The sequence below is a fragment of the Phodopus roborovskii genome, unplaced genomic scaffold (assembly GCF_943737965.1).
Source record: "Phodopus roborovskii unplaced genomic scaffold, PHOROB, whole genome shotgun sequence".
NCBI classification, from domain to species: Eukaryota; Metazoa; Chordata; class Mammalia; order Rodentia; family Cricetidae; genus Phodopus; species Phodopus roborovskii.
Window position 1 is genome coordinate 12,636,191 of NW_026126541.1, and position 22,978 is coordinate 12,659,168.

Here is a 22,978-nt window from a genome sequence, read left to right on the forward strand (position 1 = left end):
GGTAATAGTGACCTTATCACACACACCAATCCTGCCAATCCATGAACACAGAAGGTCTTCCATCTTCTTTCTCCAGTGTGTGTAAAGTCTTATTGCAGAGGTCTTTCACCTCCCTGCTTGTGTTTGTTTCTAGCTTTTAAAATAAGTCTGTTATGAATGGGATATTTTTCCAAATATCTCTTTCAGCACTTTTTTTGTGCTGTAGATTTTGTATTGTTACTTGTTAAAAAGTGTTACCTAATCAAAGAGTTTTCTGGTAGAGTCCATAGGGTCTTTGAACTATAGGTATTATGTGACTTGCAAATAGGGTATTTTGATTACTTTGTTTCCTATTTGTACCCATTTTATTTCATTCTCTTGTCTTACTGTCCTAATGACTTTTGGCATTGCATTAAATAGAGTGGAGGGAGTTGACATCCTTTTTGCTTTCCAAGTATTAGTAGAAATGTTTTCAATGTTCCCCAAATTTTAGAATTTGGACTATGAGTTTGTCATATGTAGTCTTTGTTATACACACATATGTTCCTTGAGTTCCTTGGAGCTTTTTTTTAGAACTTTTATTATGAAGGGACATTGAATTTCATCAAAGCCTCTTCTGTGTCCATTGAGATAATTAGGTGATTTCTACTCTTAAGTCTATTTTGTGTTGTTTTGCATATAATATTTTGCATATGTTGAATATATCTCATGTCTCTGAGATTTAACCAATTTATTCATGATGTCTAAATTGTCCCTGTTGATCTCTGTGGGCTCCAGCACAGAGGAAACTAAAGTGACTTCCCTCTTTATTTCCTGCTTTTCTGAATTATATCTTCTTGTGTGGCCATCATTTCTCAGACCTCCCCCCCCCCCCCCCCCCCCCGTTCACATTCTATTCTTTCCTGTTTGGAGGAATTTGTAGGAATGTTTCACTGTGTAAGGTCGGCAGTTGTAAGGTACTGAAATGTCACACCCATCACAGGTAAAACTCTGCCAATGCATTCCACCAATTTACCATCAAACACCTGCCTGTCTTTCCTGAGCATTTTCTGGTTGACTGGATGTTGGCTTCTTCTCCTTTTCTTTTTTTCTGTGCTGAGGATTGAACCTCAAGCCTCACGGATGCTAGTCAAGCCCGCTACCACTGAGCAACGTCTCAATATTCTTGATTATATATTTCTAAGTTAAATTTGGGGTAGCATCGGTTCAGAAGAGAATGACTACTCAACATGTAGATGTAGATTTTTATAAAGTCAGAGAATATTTTAACGTCACAAACCGTATGGGTGGGGATATAGCCTGATTGTAGATGGGCGACCTTGTGTGCACAAGGCCCTCAGTTCCACCCCAGCACCACAAAATGAAGGAATACATAAATAAATGCCACTTGCTGTAAGCCTAGCTGCTTTAGAATGTGTTTCTGTGATCAAGCATCCTGCAAGCTCACTTAGCACCAAGCAATCTAGACATTCGATTTCTTCTCTCCTAGTTACGACCAGCGGGGAATTTTTCTGTTAGTCGGTACAGAAGAGGGAAACATCTTTGTTATCGATGCCAGACCCTCAAGATCATTTCATATTTTTGGATACACTGGTATGCTACAGCAAATTTATTGGGTTTTTTTGCTTGGTTTGGTTTGTTTGTTTGTTTTTAGATCACTTTACAACCAAGAATTTAAGTTAAAAGTTTGAATTATGGCAAAAACAATTACATCTGTCATATTTTTCTGAAGAAGAATACTTTAAGTATAAGTTAAATTCCCTAAATATTTGGAGAAATTTGGATTATTAGAGTTGCCTGGTATGTGAGTGATGCTAAAAAGTGTTACATCAACTAGTGAATGAATTAGTGAAGTATCTAAACATGTTGACATTATAAGGGGAGGAAAAGCTGGGAATCCAACAGAAATCCTCCTCGCCTCTCACTGAAGCAGCAAGCACAGTATGAAGCAGTGAGAAGCCCCAGGGGGTTCCAAGAACACCTGCACCGACCTTTCCAGAATCAGCTCAAGGAAGACAGAATGGGTGAAAGTTCAGGCAGGAGTGGTTAGGCAGGCCCAGGAGTCCGTGAACTCAGTCAGCAGGTGTCCCTGAGAGCCACACAGATGGATGGGCCATGGAGGGAACAGGCTCAGCACATGGTGAGATGACGCAGTAAGCGTCCAGGGACTGAAGTCTCGTGTGGCAACTGTCGAGACCCAGGAAAGCAGAAGGCATCGAAGAGAACACAAGGAGCTGAAAAGCAGTAATGGGCGGTGTGTTGCCTTAATGGGCTCAAAACCACGGATGGGACCCGAGGCTGACCCTTGCATCGCAGCGATGCCAGGAAATGAAGGGAGATGATGGAGATAAATAAGATGAGAGGAAGAGAAAGTAAGACCCAGGATGAGGTCACTGCAACGCAATTTTCTGAGACATTTGCAGCCTTCCCGGTTATGGAAGGTAGAAGCTGTGTTGTTGAGTGCCTTGCAAGGAGGAAGAAATTGGCGGTACTGTGCAGTGCCAGGTGAGAGGTAAATGTGGCGTGGCACAGGCCATTGAGCAGGATTTCCCCAAGGACCAAACCCAGAGCCAGGTGCGTTTCCACTACAACTGTCATGATGCCAAGAGCACCGGTGTGTGAGCTGCCCCGTGTAAGAGCCCTGGAACTGGCTGGCACAGCTGTTCAAAGAGCCAGGACATGAGCACACCGGGGGGGGGGGGGTTCAGAGGAGACAAACAAAGATGGCAGACTCAAGAGGGTTCCCCTGGTAGACGTAAGCAGGACTAAACCCACCTGGCTGGAAAATGCACTTCAGACATCTAATCAGAAAAACACCCTCTCAGTCCATCCGAAATGTCCCAGTGTAAAAATCAGTTAATAAAATGTGCTACTAGAGACTGGGTGGAGAACAATGTCTCTATTTTGACACACAAAAACACAACTTGGGACGTGTGTGTGTGTGTGTGTGTGTGTGTGTGTGTGTGTGTGTGTGTGTGTAATATTAACAAAAGGCCATGTTGAGAATCGGGAAAGTAGAACCTCTTGTATCTTAACTAGAATGACACAAGATTCTTTAAACTCAGCCGATGACCCATTCCCTTTCAGAGACCAGCAAAGACATTCTGCAGATATCCACAGTGTCCCTCCCAGTGTCGGACATGGTGGAAGTGCTGGTACTGTCCCCGCTCCCTGAGACGGGAAGAAGCAGGCTGGAATACTTCACCCTGCCCGCCATGTTATCAGAAGGTGATGAACAAGCAGTTGGCCCCTCCCTCCCGGCCCAGATGAGTTGCAGTCGTTATGGTTTCTTTTGGTTTGGTAGTCTTCTGGCAAAGACATGGTGAAGTTGCTGTCCTCTGCAAGTCTTTAAAAGCGATCCCAACATTTGGGAGGCAGGGGCAGGTGGATCTCTGTGAGTTGAGGCCAGCCTGGTCTCAACTCCCCAAAAACAAACAATCAAAAAGTGAATGCTGGAGAGGGCGGGTGTTAAGCAGTGTGACATATGGACTTTTCTCCATGCCTCAGAACTCAGAAATGTTTATTTGACTTCTTTTTTTTTTTTTTTTTTTTTTTTTAATAAGAGAAAAGAAACAAGTTCAGCTGCCATGCCAAGGCCTTTTGTGAAGGTTCTCATTCTGCAGTTTTAAATATTCACAGTTAAATTCAGATGTTTTACAGTGTGGCTACATGGGATTATAAAACCGGATACTCTTTTTGTCTTGTTGACAAATCTATCTAGCTAGAAATTTTAAAAATATAGAATTACAGAAAATAAGGGGGGAAAACCCCTCAAATTTCTTTTCTGTCTCAACTAAGAATCTAAAAAAATAAAGAAGCCAGCTCTTTGGAGGCAGAGCAAGGCAGATCTCTGTGAATGCCAAGACAGCCTGCTCTATGTGCAAATTCTAAACCAACCAAAGTATATAGTGAGATGCTCTCTCAAGCAAAAAAGGAAGACAGGAAGAAGGAAAGAGGGAGGGAGGGAGAAAGGGAGGGAGGGAGGGGAACAGGGAAGGAGGGGGGAAGGAAGGGAGAGGCCTGTAATCTCACCATGCAGGAGTCTGGGCAGGAGAATTGTTGCAAGTTTGAAGCCAGTAACACATTTACCAAAAAAAAAAAAAAAAAAAGTCAAGGAAAAAAAGGAATCTTGGTATTGTCATGTTTATTTTAATGTTAATCTTTAAGCTAGTTTATGAAATGAAAGGTATGAAATATATTTTCCTGACTATCAGGGTTAAGTATCTCTGGCTGAGGTAAATTGTTTTAACATTTTTAACACCGAATAGCCTCTGTCCTATTACCAACTATTTACTTTTTTTATTTTGCATTTCATAAGTGTGCCTACTGATTGCCCGAGTGAACTCTTGGTGCATGTGAGCTCTGCTCTTTTCCCCATCTTAGTTTCTGAAAACTTTTCTGATGAACGAGGAATACTGAAGAATGCCTTCATCCACAAATTCCTGTATGAGGTGGAGCACGCTCTGTCCTCCGCTGTGCTGGCCTTTGAAAGCAACAAGATCTACGGTTTCTGCAGCCAGGTGCCATACATCTGTAGCTATCTGCTTCCGGAAAAGGTATGCTAGATTCCAGTGATCCAGACTGGTGTCTGCTAATCAGATAAGATCCTCTTGGCTGCCTGAGCCGAGTAATTCAAGCAGCAAACGGCTTTATTATAAAAGCAGAGGCATGGGAGTCACTGGTTAATCCATCACGTGTACAACTGAGTGACACTTGGGCCACAGACAGCATTCTTGTCAGATAAACATGTAGGTGATGTAGTATTTGTCTAGTGCCTTAAAAGCCATCCGGCATTAGATCTGTCCCATAGAGGCCAGCGGCTGTGAGGTAGGTAATCTTCAGTAAAACTTTATACCCTGGCCCTAAGTAAAATTGTGCAAAATAATTAAGCTACTTTTCTATGGTGTTGCTTCATCTCTTCAAGCTTCTTGCATTCCGGGGCAGGGGCACGCCCTGCCGCACATAGCAGCCCAGCATTCCGCTGTCTTCAGGTGTATGGGAAGAGACTCGATCCCAGATCCCACCATGCGTCTCTGACTCACATTTACCTTCTCCCAGTTCTCTCTCGCTGTAGCCGGTATTAGACATAGATAGTAGCGAAAAAGAAGGGATGGACTTCGGTAATGGGAGACTCAAGAGAACTGTTGTAGGAGAAGCAGGGGAAGTAGGAACATTTAATACCCTGAGGGAGGAGGTCAGGCACAGGGAAGTGGAATAGGATTGGCGGGGCGGAGTGGAGAAGGACACTTCAGACGAAAGGAGGGTCATGTCTGCGGTGTGGAGAAGGGGGTGCATGGGACTCGTAGCGAGGACATGGGCAACTTGTATTTTGATTTGTGCATGATGGCATATAAAAATGATGCCTGAAAACACAGACCCTGAGTATAGGCTTGGACCCTTAATGGCGGAATTACATGTAAAGAGACTATTCCTGGGCTGGAATGTAGATCTGTGCTCAAGAGTACTTGTTTATTATGCACAGGAGCCTGAGTGTGATTCCAGCACCTAAATAAATAAACATGCTCCTTGGCTGGCAAACCCAGCTTTTATTTGTAGAGACATAATTAATACATGGTATAAACACTGGTGCCTACTCTGTCCTGTCCAGGCTTATTTCCAAGGACAGCACTCTGGGACTTGAACCTGACCACGCTTGTAACGTACACCTGCAAAACCAAAGTTGCCACTGGCCTTACCTTCTCCACAATACTGTTCTCTGCTTTGATTGGCAGAATCACGATGGTGTCTACATCCTTAAGCCACACCAAAAAGTCCTAAGCAAACAGTATGGATCTGGGATGATCTATTTGTCTTCGCATGGACTATGGCTCCTGACAATAGCCAAGTGTGGATTCCTCTGTGTCCGAGACAGTTTCAGTCTGGTAAATTTTAAAAAGAATTCCTGGTCAGGGAGTGGGAGGAGGGGTGTGTGTATTAGCGATGGCTCAGTGGCTAAGGGCATCTATTGCTCTTGCAAAGGACTCAGGTTCAGTTTCCGGCACTCACTCAGTGGCTCATAATCAGTTCCAAGGGATCCAGCACCCTCTTCTGGCTTCCGTGGGCACTACACACACATATGGTCCACGTACATATATGTAGACAAAACACTTGGACACATAGAACAAACATAAATCTAAAAATTTATATAAAAAATATATCAGGCAGGGGCCAGAGAGATGCTGCTGGTTTGTAAGGGCTCTGTTTACTCTTACAGAGGCCTCAAGTGTGGTTCTAGCAGCTGGGCTGAGTGGTTCACAGCTGCCTATACCACTGTCTCAGGGGTATCCTATGCCCTGGCCTCCACCAGCAGCTGCTCTCCAGGGCACATACCCACACATGCCTGTAATTAAGTAGGAACAATCTTCACATGGTGGGGCATGTACGTGGATTTCAGGCAAGAACAAAGCCCCTAGAAGAAAAATCAACTTCCTTAGGAAAATTGACCCCATTTCTCTGTTTTTCTTTCTCATTGAGCATGTTAACGACTGTTAACATTCTCCCCCATCAGCCTGCCAGTTACATGAGATGTGCACACAGAGAGCACGGATAGGGCACTACAGATGTGCTCCTGCCCCCCCACACTACAGATGTGCTCCTGCCCCCTACAGATGTGCTCCTGCCCCCCCACACTACAGATGTGCTCCTGCTCCCCTACAGATGTGCTACTGCCCCCCACTACAGATGTGCTCCTGCCCCCTACAGATGTGCTCCTGCCCCCCCACACTACAGATGTGCTCCTGCTCCCCTACAGATGTGCTACTGCCCCCCACTACAGATGTGCTCCTGCCCCCTCACTACAGATGTGCTCCTGCCCCCCCACACTACAGATGTGCTCCTGCCCCCTACAGATGTGCTACTGCCCCCCACTACAGATGTGCTCCTGCCCCCCTACAGATGTGCTACTGCCCCCCACTACAGATGTGCTCCTGCCCCCACACACTACAGATGTGCTCCTGACCCCCTACAGATGTGCCCCTGCCCCCCTACAGATGTGCTACTGCCCCCCACTACAGATGTGCTCCTGCCCCCACACACTACAGATGTGCTCCTGACCCCCTACAGATGTGCTCCTGCCCCCCACACACTACAGATGTGCTCCTGCCCCCTACAGATGTGCTACTGCCCCCCCACTACAGATGTGCTCCTGCCCCCCTCACTACAGATGTGCTCCTGCCCCCCCACACACTACAGATGTGCTCCTGCCCCCCCCACACACTACAGATGTGCTCCTGCCCCCCTCACTACAGATGTGCTCCTGCCCCCCTCACTACAGATGTGCTCCTGCCCCCTCACTACAGATGTGCTCCTGCCCCTCCCCACACACTACAGATGTGCTCCTGCCCCCCCCACACACACACACATACTCTGGCCTGGAGGACCTTGGCTTATTGTTGCTAGCCTCCCCTGCCCTTCAAAAATGCTGAAAGAGCAGAAGGGGTCAGGGAACCCCTTGTCTGAGTTCACCAACACCAGCATCCGATTTTCGCTGCCCACAGACCTCTGGGAAACTGAGAATGGCTGCTCCTCCCTAGAAGGTCGGCCATGCGTTCGAGGTTTGAGACTGCATTGTACAGCCCATCTGTGCGACTTAAACTGCTTAGTGATTCTTACCCAGTTCTCCACTCCTCTCCTCCACACACCTGGAATGTCATAACTATCCATGTGACAACACTCCCCCAATGTCCACAGATGCCTGAGTCCCTGGTTGGGCACATGGCAGTTCCTTTATTTCCTCTTTAGATGAAAACAAATGTGGACAAACTCAATACCATTCTATGGGAAAACCGTGACTGTTAGGGACTGGGCTTTCTCTTTTCTTGGTGTGTGAGATTCGTGAGTGTTGATATTCACTGTGGGGGGGTGCAGCCTGCACAGGCCATGGCAGGGTATAAAGGTCAGAGCACAAGCTTCCCTTTAGGAGACAACCTTCACACTGTCTTTGCAGCTGCCAAAGCCATGCTAGCTAGTCTACCAACTTCTGGGGTTTTTGTGGGCATATGCTGAGGTAGGGATGCTTACACGGCTTCCTCTGACCTTTATAAGGGTTCAGGGGACTTGAACTCGAGTTGTGAAGTGTGCACTGCAAGCATTTAACACCCTGAGTGATCTCTGCAGGCCTGGAGACTGTTTCTAAGTGACTGATTGGGAAACTCTTGCCGTGTCTGCCGCATGGTGCGCACCATGACAGACAAAAGCCTACACAGATGGAGTTAGTCACGGGAACCTGGCCGTGGGGATTTATTATTTATGATTTGTTAAAGCTTGCCTGAGGATTCAGAAAGCAAAACCAGCTGCAAGCTATAGAGGTCAGGCAGTGGTGGTGCACACCTTTAATCCCAGCAGCTACAGAAACTAGACAGTGGTAGGACACGGTTTTTAGTCCCAGGACTCAGGAGAAAGGCAGATGGATCTCTGAGTCCAAGACAACCCTTACCAGAGAGTTAATCAGAGCTCATGCCAATAGTCCCAGGACTTGAGAGGTATAAAAAGTAGAGGCGTTCAGTCTGAGAGTTAGTCTCTAGCCACGATGAGGAGAGCACAGCAGTCTGAGTGAATCTGAAGAGCAGTGAAGTCAGGAGCAGTCTGGGGATCGCCCCTTTGGTCTACGCTCAGGTAGAGGTAGGAGCTAGTGGCTGGCTGCTTTGCTTTTCTGAACTTCAGCTTGAAGCTTGAACCCCAATATCAGTCTCTGGGTCTTTTAAGTTTTGTGCTACACCTGGCCAATAAAGAAAGAAAAAAAAAATCCTAAGCTTCATGCACAGAAGACTAGGTAAGCAAATGAGTTATGGTGCAAAATCAGTACATAAGTAAAACATAAACTGTAGTGCAGCCTTGGGACAGAAAGGGAGAGCCTTGTGTAACAGTACAGAAAACTTCTCAAGCAAGGTGCATAATGTATAGGCATATATTATTCTACAATTTGTGTGAAAAACCAAGCTCTTGTGGTGCCAGATTCATAGCTTTTGAGGGGACTGCTGAGCCATGGGGTCAGCAGAGCTTTTGTGCCAGGCTCACTGATCATTTGATATTTCAAACTATTTGGATGTATTGTCCATTCAGAAAGGTACATGGAGAGGTGTTGGGCTTCAGTGCCAGGGTAACAGCTGTTGGCTTTTACTACAAGAGCTTAAACTGTTGTCTCCTGTAGAAAAACACCCCAGTGAGGTGCTTCTTTGGATTACTTAATTGGTTTAATTAGCATCAATTAGCACCGCCCCACCCTGCCCCCAGGGCGTGTCATCACTTTACACAAACAGATCACACCTGGTCCATGGAGGCATCCTAACTCCACAGCCTTCAGCAGTACACTGACAGAGTGTCTGATAGCCTGGTTCGAGCCGCCAGTTCTGATCCCTGTCCTTCCACATCACACAAAGTAGTGGGGACATAAATCAATCTTGCCTTGAGCTAAGCGGTTCTGAGCGCCGTGTATTATCAAGAACTACCTCTGTACCAGCTAAGATATCATTAGAACCAAAAAAAAAAAAAAAAAATTACCCATAAGCAAAAATACATGTGACTATGTTGGGGGTAAAAAAACAAAAGCTGGAGAACTGCATTTATGATTTCTCCATTTTATCCCTAAAACTATTGAGGAAACATTTGCTCGATGCCGCAGTCATTCTCATCAGGGACATGGGATTCAGTACATGAAGATGTCAATGGATGGACAACACATCCTGGTAAATGGGAAAGACGACGGCACCCTTGTCTACCTCAAATGGAAGTAAGCAATGTTATGTGGTATGTGTTTAAAATTCAGAAAGCCAGTATCTGAAGAAATAGACTGCTACACTCAGAGATCTGAGCGGACAGAGGGCACACCGTGCTTGCTGTGGGAAAGCCCCAGGCTGGATAAGGATGCACAGGAAGACACATAGTTAGAGCTCCACTTCCAAAAGAAGGATCTAGAAAGCTGGGATGGATAAGGTCATGAAGTTCTGAGTTGTAGGGGCTACTCCTTGTTGTAGCTGAGGAACAATGGCTGTAAGTGTGAGAGCTTCCTTCCCCCAGTTGTTTGGAGTATAAACTCTGGGTTGGTTGGTTGCATTTGCAAGAGTGTTCTAGAGGGAATTGGCTCACCCTGTGTCAGCAACATGACACCCAAAAGAGAGCTTGGATTTTAAATGCTGTCTTTTTGTTTGTTTTGGTTTGGTTTTCGAGACATGGTTTCTCTATGTAGCTTTGGAAGCTGTCCTGGAACTAGCTCTTGTAGACCAATCTGGTCTCAATCTCACAGAGTTCCACCTGCCTCTGCCTCCCGAGTGCTGGGATCAAAGGCGTGCACCACCACAGCCCAGTTAAATGTTGTCTTATGGGAGCTACTGATGGACATCACCTACTGATCACCTAAGAATTTGGGGAGCCACTTATTTCAAGGATCCATTTGAAGATAGCATCATCACACCAATTTCATACACAAAAACCTTGAGTAAAACAGAAACTTGCATCTTAGTAAATAAGTCATAACATACCCTTTACAGTCAATGAATAACAGTGTCTCAGGAGACAGGAAACAAGCATAGGAGCCCTATTTTAAAAAGGAAGGCCAGTGAACTCCCACACTACACAAACTCGTGTTATAAGACTTATAAGCCTTATGACACATAGGCATTCAGTGATACCACTAAGTCTGTGGTTCTCAACCCATGGGTCATGACCTCTTTGGGGGGGGGTTCACAAATTAGATATCCTATATTCCAATTACTCACATCATGATTCATAACAGTAGCAAAATTATAGTTATGAAATAATAACGAAATAATTTTGTGGTTGGGGGGTCAGCACAACATGAGGAACTGTATTAAAGGGTCACAGCGTTAGGAAGGCTAAGAACAGCTGCTCTAAGTTGTCTCTAACAGTGTCACTCAAGGGTGGTCCATACCTTCTGTGAATGTGTTAGAAACCCGTATCTGGGTGCCATGCCCTCTGCCGACCTCAGAACATCAGCACTTGTCCTAGCTTGCTTTTCTGTTGCCCTGATAAACGCCATTACCAGAAGAAACTCAGAAAGAGATGGTTTATTTCAGCTTGCAGATTTGTAGTCCATCATTGAGGGAAGCCAAGGCAAGACTCAAGGTAGGAGCTTGACAGAGAAACCTTGGAACACCGCTTGCTGGCTTGTGTGTACAGCACAGACCCGCCTACCAAGGGATGGCATCACTCACTGTATGCTAGGGCCTGTTACATCAGCAATCAAGATAATTCCCCAGACACATGCTCATAGGCCAGTTTAATGGAGGCATTTCAACTGATGGCCCCTTTCCTAGGTGACAACAAACACTACCCAGCAGAGTCAATAGACTCAGGAAGGTTTTCCCCAAGCCTTCCCACATATATTAGCATGAAGTTCCAGATGCCCTGGTGTGTAGCATGGAAATAACCTTTGGGGTGGGCTGTGAGGGCTAGATCCAACAATGAGATCGTGTATGTGATGAAGCCTGGTGCATTCTGGGGGCTCAGCTAGAGTAGTGGCTCTCCCGTGTGGTGGCCAAAGGCCCTTTGGGTGAAGGTACAGGACAACATAAGGAGAGACCACCCAAGAAGGGTCAAGAGCCTGTGTCCTTAGAAGTCCATGAAAGGGCCCTTCTGAGAAATAGAGGCCCAGTGCCTAAATGACTAAGGGGCACCGTGGAAAACTTCCCCGTGTTCCTTTGTGTAGTTATCTGGAAATAACACTGCTGATTTGTGATTATTTTTAACTGATTGTACGTGTTCTCTCTCTGTTTCTCCCCCCCCCCCTCCAACATTAGGCGGCTTGGAACAAACTTAGCAAATGAGATCTTTGAACACTGCCAGCAACTAATAGCCGCTCTGAACAACACAATGGAAAAAGAAAATGAATATTTAGCTACATCAGGAGTTTCCCAAGATGCAGAGCAAGAAGATGAACAGTCAACGGAATCCTCCAATGTAGCTAGCTTGCTTTCTCCCTCTTTATAAATAAGATGGGAATTTTCAGTTTATAGTTTTCTTTAAGCACATATTTAATGCTATTTCTTTTTACCCTGCCCGGTGATTTAATGAGAATATAAGCTACATCTCACAGAAAAACTCAGCTTTTCTTAAAATGATCACAAATATTATATCTCAAATTTCACTAAGATCTGGGCTTCCTCAAAATTTTTATTTATTTATTTATTTATTTATTTTTACTGATATCGGTGTTTGGTCAAAGCAGTCTCTCTACCTTCATATCATATGATTGAGGAAGCATCTGACTAAAAAACAGTATTTATTTGCTTCTTCAACAAGTACTTTTAAAGATTAAATAGAAATCACTTTATTGTAATGCACTCACATGTAAAACCCCACAGCTAGTTGAGGGAAGCCACTGAAGCCACTGCAACACTATTCCACTCTCAAACTCTATACACCTCGCTCACTTGGACACCGTGGCGTCGGGCCTTCCGAAGCGATGGGGGTTTATACTTCCACTGGCAGTCATAAGTTGGTTGCTTTTGGTTTTTGTCGTGTTTATATTTTTAAGACAAACTCTCATTACATAGCATTGGCTGGCATAGAACTGACTTATATAGCAGGCTAGCCTCCAACTCAGAGATTGGACTGCCTCTGCCTGTTACATTTTCAAATATGGACCCACCCCAAAAGAAGAACTATCACAATGAAATAGAAAGGGATTCAACAACAACAACAACAACAATTATTGGGTACCTACAAAGTGTTAGTCTAGGACAGACACAACCATGATGGAGAAGATGATCTTATCTTTTCTGAATTTGCACTCCAGTGAGGCTGCCGGTATTTAGTAAAAAGGTTACGTAAGCAAACACAAACCAACTGATTCGGGAACAAGGGCTACTCATGAAATAACAACGGTCCATACAACAGTGTTCGGTGGACTAGCCCCTCCATAAGCTAAGATCAGACTTAAAGAGGGTGCCCCCTTGCAAAGGAAGGGCAGGAGAACTCAGGACGGAGGACAAGGAGCTTGGTGTATGATGTGTGGGGACCAGCAAATCATGACGCAGAGACATTATGAGTCATGAATGCTCAGCCTAGCTCAGGCTGGTTTCTTGCTAGCTCTTTTAACGTAAATGAACCTGGTTCTCTCTTCTACCTTAATCCTCGGGCCTTTTTACCTTTCTTTCTTCTGTCTATCTTTCCTGCTGTCTCTGTGGCTGGCTGGCTGGCAGCTGCCTGGCTTCTGGCCCCAGGCATGTCCCCCTCTTTCTCCCTGGTCTCTTCTCTCTTCCTCTTCTGGATCTTAGGTTTCTCCCCCTATTTATTCTCTCTGCCTGCCAGCCCCACCTATCCTTTCTCCTCCCTACCTATTGGCCATTCAGCTTTTTATTAGTCCAATCAGGTGCCTTAGGCAGGCAAGGCGAAACAAATGTAAGACATCTTTACATAGTTAAACAAATGCAGCACAAACAACTGTAACACATCCTTACCTTACATCATTAAACAAACGCAGCACGCCTCTACAGTTAAAGTAATTTCCACAACAATTAGTCTCTAAACCGTCTCCATTTCCCCGGTGGCAGCTGTATGAGGCTTAAAGGCTTCATCTAGGCAGGCACACGTCCAGAGTTATTTCTAAATGAGACAAGGGCAAAAGGGATCAATGAAGCCAATGTGAAGTACGGCAAGAAGAGTCTGACAGTTTTTAAGAACCATCTATCCCCTTCTAATCTCTCTCAGAAGAAGCTGAGCTTGGACTCATCACAAGAGGAATTAGCCCTTGGTCCTGAAAAGGAAATTTCCTGGATCCAACAAAGACGGGAAGAGGTATTTATTCATTTATTCACTTATTTATTCTTGCTTGTTTATTTGAGTCAGGGTTTCTCGGTGTAGCCCTGACTGTCCTGGAACTCGCTAAGTAGACCAGGCTGACCACAAACTCAAAGATCTGCCTGCCTCTCTGCCTCCTGAGTGCTGGGACTGAAGGTGTGTGCTACCATGCCCAGCCTATGAAAAGGTGTTTGCAAAGCACGAGGCAGGTTTGAATTAATGCTCTGTGATGTTCATACTGCATTTTGTTTCTACGGAAACCTATGGGGAATGTTAGAATGTCACATGAGGCACTCTTTACATTACATTGCATTGTACAAATGACTTTTCTAAATGCAAATACACACCTAAGCCAGAGAGAGTTCCAGGATGACCAGGGCTACACAGAAAAGCCCAGTTTCAGAAAAGAAAAAAAAAATTATACACACACACACACACACACACACACACACACACACTTATACTTAACCTGAAACCCAACAAAAGTATTCAGGAAAGTCAAAATCAAGAAGGACCCGTAGACTCCATTTTGTTTTTGAGGAATGTTGTCTTAAAGGGGTAAGTTGGGGACAGAACGGCTACTGTGGCTGACGACATTCCAAAGATGAGCAGCAGGCTGAAGGCAAGGCCTGGATCCAGTGTCACTCAAGTTCAGGCCAAGGAACACATTAGGTTAGTTTTCCTTTGTCACTATTTGATTGTCTCTGCTTATTTCTATTTTGTGTGATGGGCATCGGTTTGATGTTGTTTGGTGGTCATTTACAAACACAGATTTAAGCGAAGTATCCCAGGGACGTGATTTCATTGCTTGTTTTATTTTCTTATTTTCCTTGGATGCATATTCATGTGTTGGCTTGTGAGCATATGTGCATGTACGTGAAGCCTCAAAGTTGATGTCGGGGATGTTCTCCATCACTCTTCCGCCTTACTCACTGAAGCAGGGTCTCAGTCAAACTCAGAGCTTACCAGTATGGTTAGTGCTGCTATCCGGCTTGCTCTGGGAGCTGCCCTCTGGGAGGCTGGAACTGCAGGTGGGCTGTCACACCCATCTGATATTTATGTGTGTTTCTGAGGATCCGAACCTTGGTGCTCACAATTGTGTGGCAAGTCTTTACTGCCTGAGCCATGCTCCCTCCACCCCCTATATTTAGATCATAGTCTTTGCAAATGTTCTGTTTCAGTTTTAAAGACATGCTGCCTGTGTATCTATCAACAATCCGTTGTCTCTCCCCGCCATCTTCCCTTGCCTTATTAAGCTGAGGTGCTTGCTCCATTTCAGGCCATCAAAAACGAGGTCAAGCTGTTTTCACAAAAAAGGAGAGAGATCAAAAAAGGAATCAAGGAGCTTTCTAGAATTGTAAGTGCCATGGTTGCGTCTTCCATCAAAAAGTGACGTTTTCGTCTTACTCTGTTTCACACCATAAATTCCTGAGGGTTCCAGGGCATTCTAACGGGGTCAAAACTTTGCTACATCACACTCCAATATTAAACAGTGGTCCCCCCCCCGCACTTCCTTCCCTAAGTGCCCACAGCACCCTATGTTGTGTTTTAGTACTTATTTCTTCAAAGTTATACGCCGACCTTTTTGTTTGTTTAAAAGCAGCTCTGTCTCTCTTCGTCATGGTTCTCATACTCCTCCGACTCCCATCTTTCTTAAATGGCCTACTAATACTACTATATACATCCCTGCACGCTGAAAAAAACTATATTCAGTATTCATCTGTTGCAGCCATGTAAATTGCCAACTCTTGGTCATGTGGTATATTACAATTATACAACCATTTTTACTTTTCTCCCCCAGGATGTACTAACTCCCCCTTTGCATTTCTGTGCATCTGTTATCTATTCAGACTCTCAGAGTACAGTGCAGTCAAGTATATGTTGTCCCCTCCCTTCTAGAGCTGTCCATCCTTCAGCTCCAGCCTGAGCCCCTGCTCTGCAGGCCAGGCCCATGGCTGCTGACTGTAGGCCTCCTCTTGTTCATTCTCCTGGAAGGTAGTTCTTATCATTAGGTTGTGTTGCTTAAACTGATAGTTTACATACTTCAGCCTACAAAAAAATCTGCAAAAATGTATGAGTCAGGGGCCATCAAGATGTCTCAGTGAGTAAAGGCACTTGTAACCACAAGACTAATGGCCTGAGTTGGATCCCTAGGACCCACACGGCAGAAGGAGAGAATGGACTCCCACAAGTTGTTCTCTGACCTGGATGCCTAAGCCATGGCACCCCTGACCATATCCTCTCAGAAAAAAGTAAACAAAATGCAATAAGTACATGCATATGTCAATCAATGGCAAGTGTTTCTGTCTTTATAACTTTTTAAAATACGCCTTTTAAATGCAGTGTTCTGAAACTAAAGGCCTCCCAAAAGCTGGCCATGAAGTGCATGCCTGGTCATGTGCCCTGCCCTTCCCTGTTGTTTAATTACTGTGTAAGTTACTTTTATGGACCCTATAAAGGATGGCTGTTACTCATGTTTTCAAATAAACAGTCCATTTCCCAGAACTCTTTTCTAAATTGACTATACCACCCCTTCTCCACGAATGCCCAGCACTTCTCCTCCAGGTCCAGAACACTCTCTGGACTCACTGCTGTGAGTGGCCACTTCCCGTTGGCAGCGCCAAGCTATTATTCACTCAGTATTATGGGTTCATGAATGTTTTTGGATCTTGAGAGTAAGTCCCAACTTGACACTTCTTTTTCAATATAAATTGTGTGGACATTTGCTTTGCTGTTTGAATTTAAAATACCCTGACAAAGGCAACTTAAGGACAGGTCTACTTGAGCTCACCATTCAAGGCTCTTGGTGGGGAAGCTTAGGAGAAAGGAGCTTGAAGCTGCTGGTCACAGGGCATCTGCAGTCAGGAAGATGTGAACAATGGATGCTTGCTTAATTTCCCTATTGTTTATGTCCACAATAAAAAGAATCCCCATTAGTTCACTATTCTATTTTCTTAGACGCCTATGTGTTACTTCAGCTAGTTTTAACTGCTTGGGTCCTTTAATAAATAAGTAATTAAGTTTCCCAATTTTTCCTCTTGATTCAGTTCAGGACCCAAGCCCAGAGAATGGGAACACCCACTTTGACTGAGAATCTTTCCACTTCAGTTAACCTAACCAACCTAACTCTCTATAGCCACTTCTGGAAGCCAAGACCTTCCCGACCTGTTTGCCCTGAGACTTGTCTCCTCGGTGAACCTGCTCCACCACAAGGACAAACCGCTGTTTCTGTCACTTGATGACTGAATTTCTAAGTCTCAAACCTAGAAGTTTAATAAATGCAATAAGCCTAGGATCAAATTCTTTATTCCACAGTACATTTAGAGAAATACAGCACCTATTCCGTTGTTCAGCTCTTTACCTGTGCGCTCTCTCTCTCTCTCTCTCTCTCTCTCTCTCTCTCTCTCTCTCTTTCAAAATTTAGATTACCAGTATGATGGAAGAAAATGAAAAGGTGGACTCAGTTGCAAAATTAGAGGGGCAGGAATTCTGCCTGGACCTTGAGGAGCTGGAAAGACTTCAGGATGAAAGTGAGGAGGAGGTAGCAAAGGTAGGAAAGCCCTCAGGGAGGCCCCAAGCATGCCATGGGACACAGAGCAAAAGGATGCTGGCAAAGGCTCTTCCCGTGTTAGTTTCCCAGCACTGTGGTATCTGGAAGATGTAAATACCAGCCCTGGACTTAGTCCCCCTGGAGGGAGTTTCTAACAGCTGGCCGCATAAGCCCATCTACCCTCAGCACATTGGGAGTAAAATGTGATTCCATGAGAGAAGAAGGGACACCCAAGTCAGGGGTCTCAATGACCCTAGCGTCATCCTCAGCCCAGACACTGGGGTTCCACAGTCGAGGACCCTAAACGGAAAGGAGTTGGTCAGAGTGTATAGAGTCAGCAGAGTGTATGGTCAGCAGGGTATAGAGGCCAGAGGACTAGAACTCAAGGTAACTGGTATGTCAAGGACAACTGTATTGGCCATTGACTCAGTGGATCAGAAGAAAAAGGAAAGGAAATGCAAATTTAACCAAGTCATTGGATCAGCAAACAAAACTAATAAAAAGGAATGTGGAGAAAATTAATCTGAGAGACTATTCTTAACCAGTTTGTAAATAATCCTGCCACCAAGGTGAAATGCAAGGAAGTTGATAGACAGGAGCCTAAGGAACAAGGATTGTTATGGGTCACTTGCATACCATGCTTTGGGCAGACTCTAAATAGGGACACTTCATTGCTTGTCTGTTAAGAGAGATCTGCAGATAAAGCCAATTGAAGTTACACATGTGCTTATAAATTCTAAGAAAGCAAATAACCTATTTCCCTAGATAAGTTGGTATTCTTTTTATTGCACACATAAATAACGGAGGACTTAAGTACAAAGTTGCAGACACAGGCCATGAACCGGCCCTTGGATTTGTGTTGACAAGAATGAAGATAGCAGTGAATACCCTGTGGCACCACATTCAAGTATGGATCCCAGTCTCCTCCTGATTAAACAGGAAGATGGGACTGGAAAGACTTAAAAAGCAAAACAAAACTGGGCGTAGCTGCTCATCTCTGTAATCCCAGCCCTGGGGAGGCTGAGACAGGAATGGACCTGAAACTCAACAGACCGGCAACCTAGTCTGTGTGCAGAGTCCCACAACAGTGAGAGACACTGTCTCAAAAGACAAGGCATCCTGAGGGGTGACACTTGAGGTTGTCCTCTAGCAAGTGGGTGCGCATGTGTACATGTGTCTACATGGAGAGAACCCAGGAAGACGTGGCTCTTGACTCCCCTCCCGCCCACCCCCACCCCCACCCCAGGTCTGCCTAGACCAGCCGTGCTGCTTATGTTATCTCTAGGAGTGTCTGTCCACACAGCCCCTTTTGTTCACGGGTGTGATCTGGCCACCCTTGTAGGCATTTACCCTGATACAGCAGTCTTCAAGGCAGGCGGTGGAAGCCTTGACCCAAGCCTTAGGAAGCATTCTCAAAACGGGGCTGGGTGGGCCAGAAGTTCATCACAGGGTAGGGGCAGCTCAAGGTGGGGGAAATCCTCTAAAAACACTCCTGCTAAGTGGGCAGCTCTGGCTAGTTAATAAGCTGGTGAGAGCATATCTTTTTTTCCTAAGAGGCCATATTTTCACTTTTATCTTTTCCCTTTCTCCAAGATAAGGAAAGACGTGGAGATGCATAACTTAGCCAAGAGCTACTTAACTGAGCTCATCAGGGAAGAGTGCTGGAATTCCATGGCTGTGAAGGGCCGAGCCCTGAAGGTAATAAATGGACACACAACCCAGGCGCAGAATCCCAACTTTTTAAAACGTAAAGAAAATCCACACAACAGAACAGGCCTTGCTACCCTACCCCCTGCACCACAGGTGTCTGACACCTTCCTTTGGTTCATCCGTGCCTCTGCTCAGTCTCACGGGCTTCGAAGACTGTATTTCCAGGTTGCCTCAGTACCTTTTCCTCCGTCCTCTATAATGCCCCTGCATCCTTCCCTTAATGCCTTCCATCCCCAAACGCTGTCTACCCCCATGTTCCTTCCACACAGAGTAAGAGGTTGACAAAACACTGTTCACATTTACACTTCCATTTACCAACTGCGTTCTGAATCGCCGTTCTTTTCGCTCTTTGAATAGCGAACACGTAGGGTAAACAAACATCCCGGTCTACGCTTATGTCCTTAGATAGCTACAACAGCACCTTTCCCCTCTTTCAAATATGCCTTTCCCTACCCATCCGCACTTGGATGATAAAGTTCCCATTTGTGTGAATGGGAAGCTTGGGCAGCACATGTGGAGCTGGGTGGCTCTGTGTTGCCAGGGTTATCCCAGGTACTGATGGATGTTTTGCACCCTCCTTGGCCTCTATACTAGCAGGGACATCTTCGTACTGCTGTAGCAATAGACAAAGTCTCTAGACACTCCCCAAAAATCCAAGACAGGAGGAGGATGTGGGAAAAGTCAGCCTTGAGAATCATTGCTCTAGAAAGATCCCCTTCACAAAAAGCATGCTGTTTGACACAACGGTTCTGCCCACAGGAACTGCATTACACTTTGATTGACACAATGGTTCTGCCCCTAAGAACCTCATTAGGCTGCCTTATTTGAAAGGTTTCTGGTGTCAATTTCACTCCTTGTGGAGTAACCTCTGGGTTGATTCTAATGAGAGGAAATACCCTGTGCTCCCTGGATACCCACAAGTGTAGTAGAGAATGAACTTGTGTTATCTCGCTTTCCACCCAAGTGCTTTCACATACCTTATGTGGTTGAGAACTTCCCCATGAAAGCGCGCACCGAGGAAGAGCTGCAGGAGTTGAAGAGAGTTATACAGCAAAAGAAGACCGAGGCAGAGTGTCTTAAGGTACCAAACATGCGTGTGTGTTTACATATACGATGTGATCTATTATCCCTGAGCTGGCTAGTTTTATGTCAATGTGACTCAAGCTAGAGCCTTCAGAGTTGAAGGAACCTCAGTTGAGGGACTGCCTCCCTAAGATCAGCTGTAGAACATTTTCTTAGTGACTGATGTGGGAGCCCACAGCCCATTGTGAGTGGTGCCATCCCTGGGTGGGTGGCCTGAGGTTCTAGAATGAAGCAAGCTGAGCACACTAGTAAGCAGCACCTCACCCTACCCCCCATGGCCTCTCTGCATCAGCTCCTGCCTCCTCCATGTTCCTGCCCTGCTTGAGTTCCTTTCCTTACTTCCTTCAGTGATGAACAGTGATGTGGAAATGTGAGCCAACTTACTCCTATACTTACTCTTGTCATGGTGTTTTTATCACAGCAATAGGAGCCCTAGCTAAGACAGGCCCCATCGTGTGGATTTGTGCTAAGATTAAATGATTAAGTGTGTATATAGTGTGTATTTATTTCTCTAATTTATAGACTATATCCTCATAAATATATAATCCTATATCCAAATAATAAAAAATATTATATCCTATATGTTGATTAGTCTTCAAGTATGTGAATTTACTTTTGTAAAATGTGACGTGGGTGCTGTTCAGAGGTTGTCTGGCTCTCCAATCCCTTCTCTGTCCACCCTTACGTTAGGGGTCACGCTGTATGGTCATTGACCATAGATGAACTGAATCTCTGTTGGTGGAATTTATGATTGTCCAAAAGCAATCCCAGCTACAATTCTTAAACAACAGTCTCCATCAAAGCAGTAAAAAGTGTCCCTTTGGCATAACTCAGCTTTGGCCAGAACTTTGTACCCCTTCTTTTTCCGAAACATAACATGAAGGCATACTTAAATCAACTTACACTCTCTAATCCCACGTGAACAAGTTCCTTGATGAAATATGAGGAGGAGATACTTTTTTTGAGTTTAAGTACCAGGAGAGACTGAGAATATTTACAAGCAGGTATCCTGACACAAAAACATAAATAGTGTGTGCCAGCAGGGGTCGCTTTTACTCTTGATTTACAGTGAGTCAGCTTCTAAAGCTTCCATCTCTTCTGCCACCATTTCAGCATCCATCACATTGAGCCAAATAGTTGGCAAGACAATTTAACCTCTTAAGGTGATTGTTGAAGTAATTAAATCACCTGGAAATTGGCCTTTGTGGGATTCTGACTACATGACCTGCATGTCATCTCTTCTTCCCTATACTCAGCTACGGAAGGAAATCATAGAGGTCCAGTCTTCAGGCACTTTGCTTAAAAAACATCATGAAGAGGAGGAGGAGGAAGAGGATGAAGAAAAGACAATAAAAGACACCAGTCTGCCCAATTACCTACTCGGCAGTTTGAGTACTGATTTTGGGGCAGATACCTCTTTGTTGACAAGTCAATTGGAACTTCATTCCAGAGAGGAGAAAATCAATCAAATTATATTACTAAAAGTGAGTGAATTTCTTTTTTCTTTTTCTTTTTTTTTTTTAATTAAAAAAAATCCCTGCCATTGCCCCACAAGGTGCCTTTCAAGGGCTCACATTGAAGTGTAGCAGTCAAATGATGTCTCTCTACACCTTGAGAAATACACAGATGACTAGCATTCACATCTTATAGACAGAGCTTGTATGCAAAGGACACTCCCACCCATTCAACCTGGATTTGATGGTGCCACGTTTTCCAGGGAATGCTTTTCCTTAACTGACACACAGACATTCTTCTTAGAGCTTTAGTTGGCTCAAAGAATGCTTTAATTCCATGTGCCCAGTAACCCATGCATCACTTGGGATGTTGTAAGGTCAGGATGTGACTGCTCTTCTGTCTACGTAACTCAGAGAAATACAATGGCCTCCTCTGGCTGCAAGTTCCTGCTCCTTGACTTCTGCCAATGTGCCAGTCTCAGAACACACCTGGAACGGAGAAGACGCTACTGAATTTTTTTTTTAATCAACAACTAAGATTGTAGATGGTTTGAAATTCCATTAGCTGTTCGAGTTCTCAAAGGTTCTTCGCCGTGTCTTCCGTTTGTGTCCCCCTTTCCCTGTCCCTTGGCCCTTGCTTCCCATCCTTTCCTCCTCCTCCAACCCGTGGAACATCTGTTCATTTACACACAGAACTGTTTAGTCACCTCTGATCGGCTCCTGACCCTCTTCCTGCTGCCATGTTTGAGCCCAACAGGTGCTAGGTGTTAAAATTACTCCCAGTCTACTTTAATGATTTCATCTTTACTGGGAGAAACTGAAGGACCAGACTCTGGCTTAACATAAACCAGCATTTGAGTAAGAGCTGTCACTTGAGTTGAACTTTCAGTGCTTGGGTTGAGTTGGGCAACCCAACTCATGATCATGATGCCACCATAGCCATTGGCTGACCTGGCTCGCTAACTCATGTCCCCCTTCTATTTGAGAACAACTTACTTCTATCAAAGAAGCACGCAGGCACAGTGGTCCTTCTCTGTAAGACTCTCCGAACACCATTGCTCCCTCTCTCCAGGCCTCCATCACAGTTTCCAAGGAAGGAGACCTGAGTTCTGGATGTTTCTTCATAAAGTTTTAGGGTAGATTTCTAAGGACATGCAAAAAAGTAGAATTGTCCAATAAGCTTCCAAGTACCCATCAGTACTTTCTAGCAGACCTGCATGTTGAATTACAGCTCACATTTTAGGAAGGAGGCAGCTAGGGTGTAAATCTTGCTGCTGCCTTAATCCAAGCCCAGCTAGCTACCACTGTATATTATTAAACCTAGAAATGACTTGCTGTCAACACCAGTCTGGGAAGGTAATTTTGACCTTCCCAGTGATAATTTCTGGGATGATCTTAGAGGTATATATAGGATTATGTTACTGGAAAAGATGTAAGTTACAACGTG

At 44.9% G+C, this 22,978-nt stretch overlaps 1 protein-coding gene across 1 annotated transcript in view; it reads left to right on the forward strand.

Annotated features, from left to right (window-relative positions):
- The window catches only part of Cfap43 (cilia and flagella associated protein 43), an 84,711-nt gene that overhangs the window by 40,866 nt on the left and 20,867 nt on the right, over positions 1 to 22,978 (forward strand). The window contains exons 12-23 of the mRNA XM_051199725.1: positions 1,469 to 1,572; positions 3,067 to 3,207; positions 4,363 to 4,535; positions 5,712 to 5,861; positions 9,576 to 9,706; positions 11,733 to 11,892; positions 13,645 to 13,731; positions 15,014 to 15,091; positions 17,159 to 17,284; positions 18,878 to 18,982; positions 19,959 to 20,075; positions 21,334 to 21,561. Coding sequence (XP_051055682.1) covers positions 1,469 to 1,572; positions 3,067 to 3,207; positions 4,363 to 4,535; positions 5,712 to 5,861; positions 9,576 to 9,706; positions 11,733 to 11,892; positions 13,645 to 13,731; positions 15,014 to 15,091; positions 17,159 to 17,284; positions 18,878 to 18,982; positions 19,959 to 20,075; positions 21,334 to 21,561 — 1,600 coding nt within the window. The remainder of the gene's footprint in view (positions 1 to 1,468; positions 1,573 to 3,066; positions 3,208 to 4,362; positions 4,536 to 5,711; positions 5,862 to 9,575; positions 9,707 to 11,732; positions 11,893 to 13,644; positions 13,732 to 15,013; positions 15,092 to 17,158; positions 17,285 to 18,877; positions 18,983 to 19,958; positions 20,076 to 21,333; positions 21,562 to 22,978) is intronic.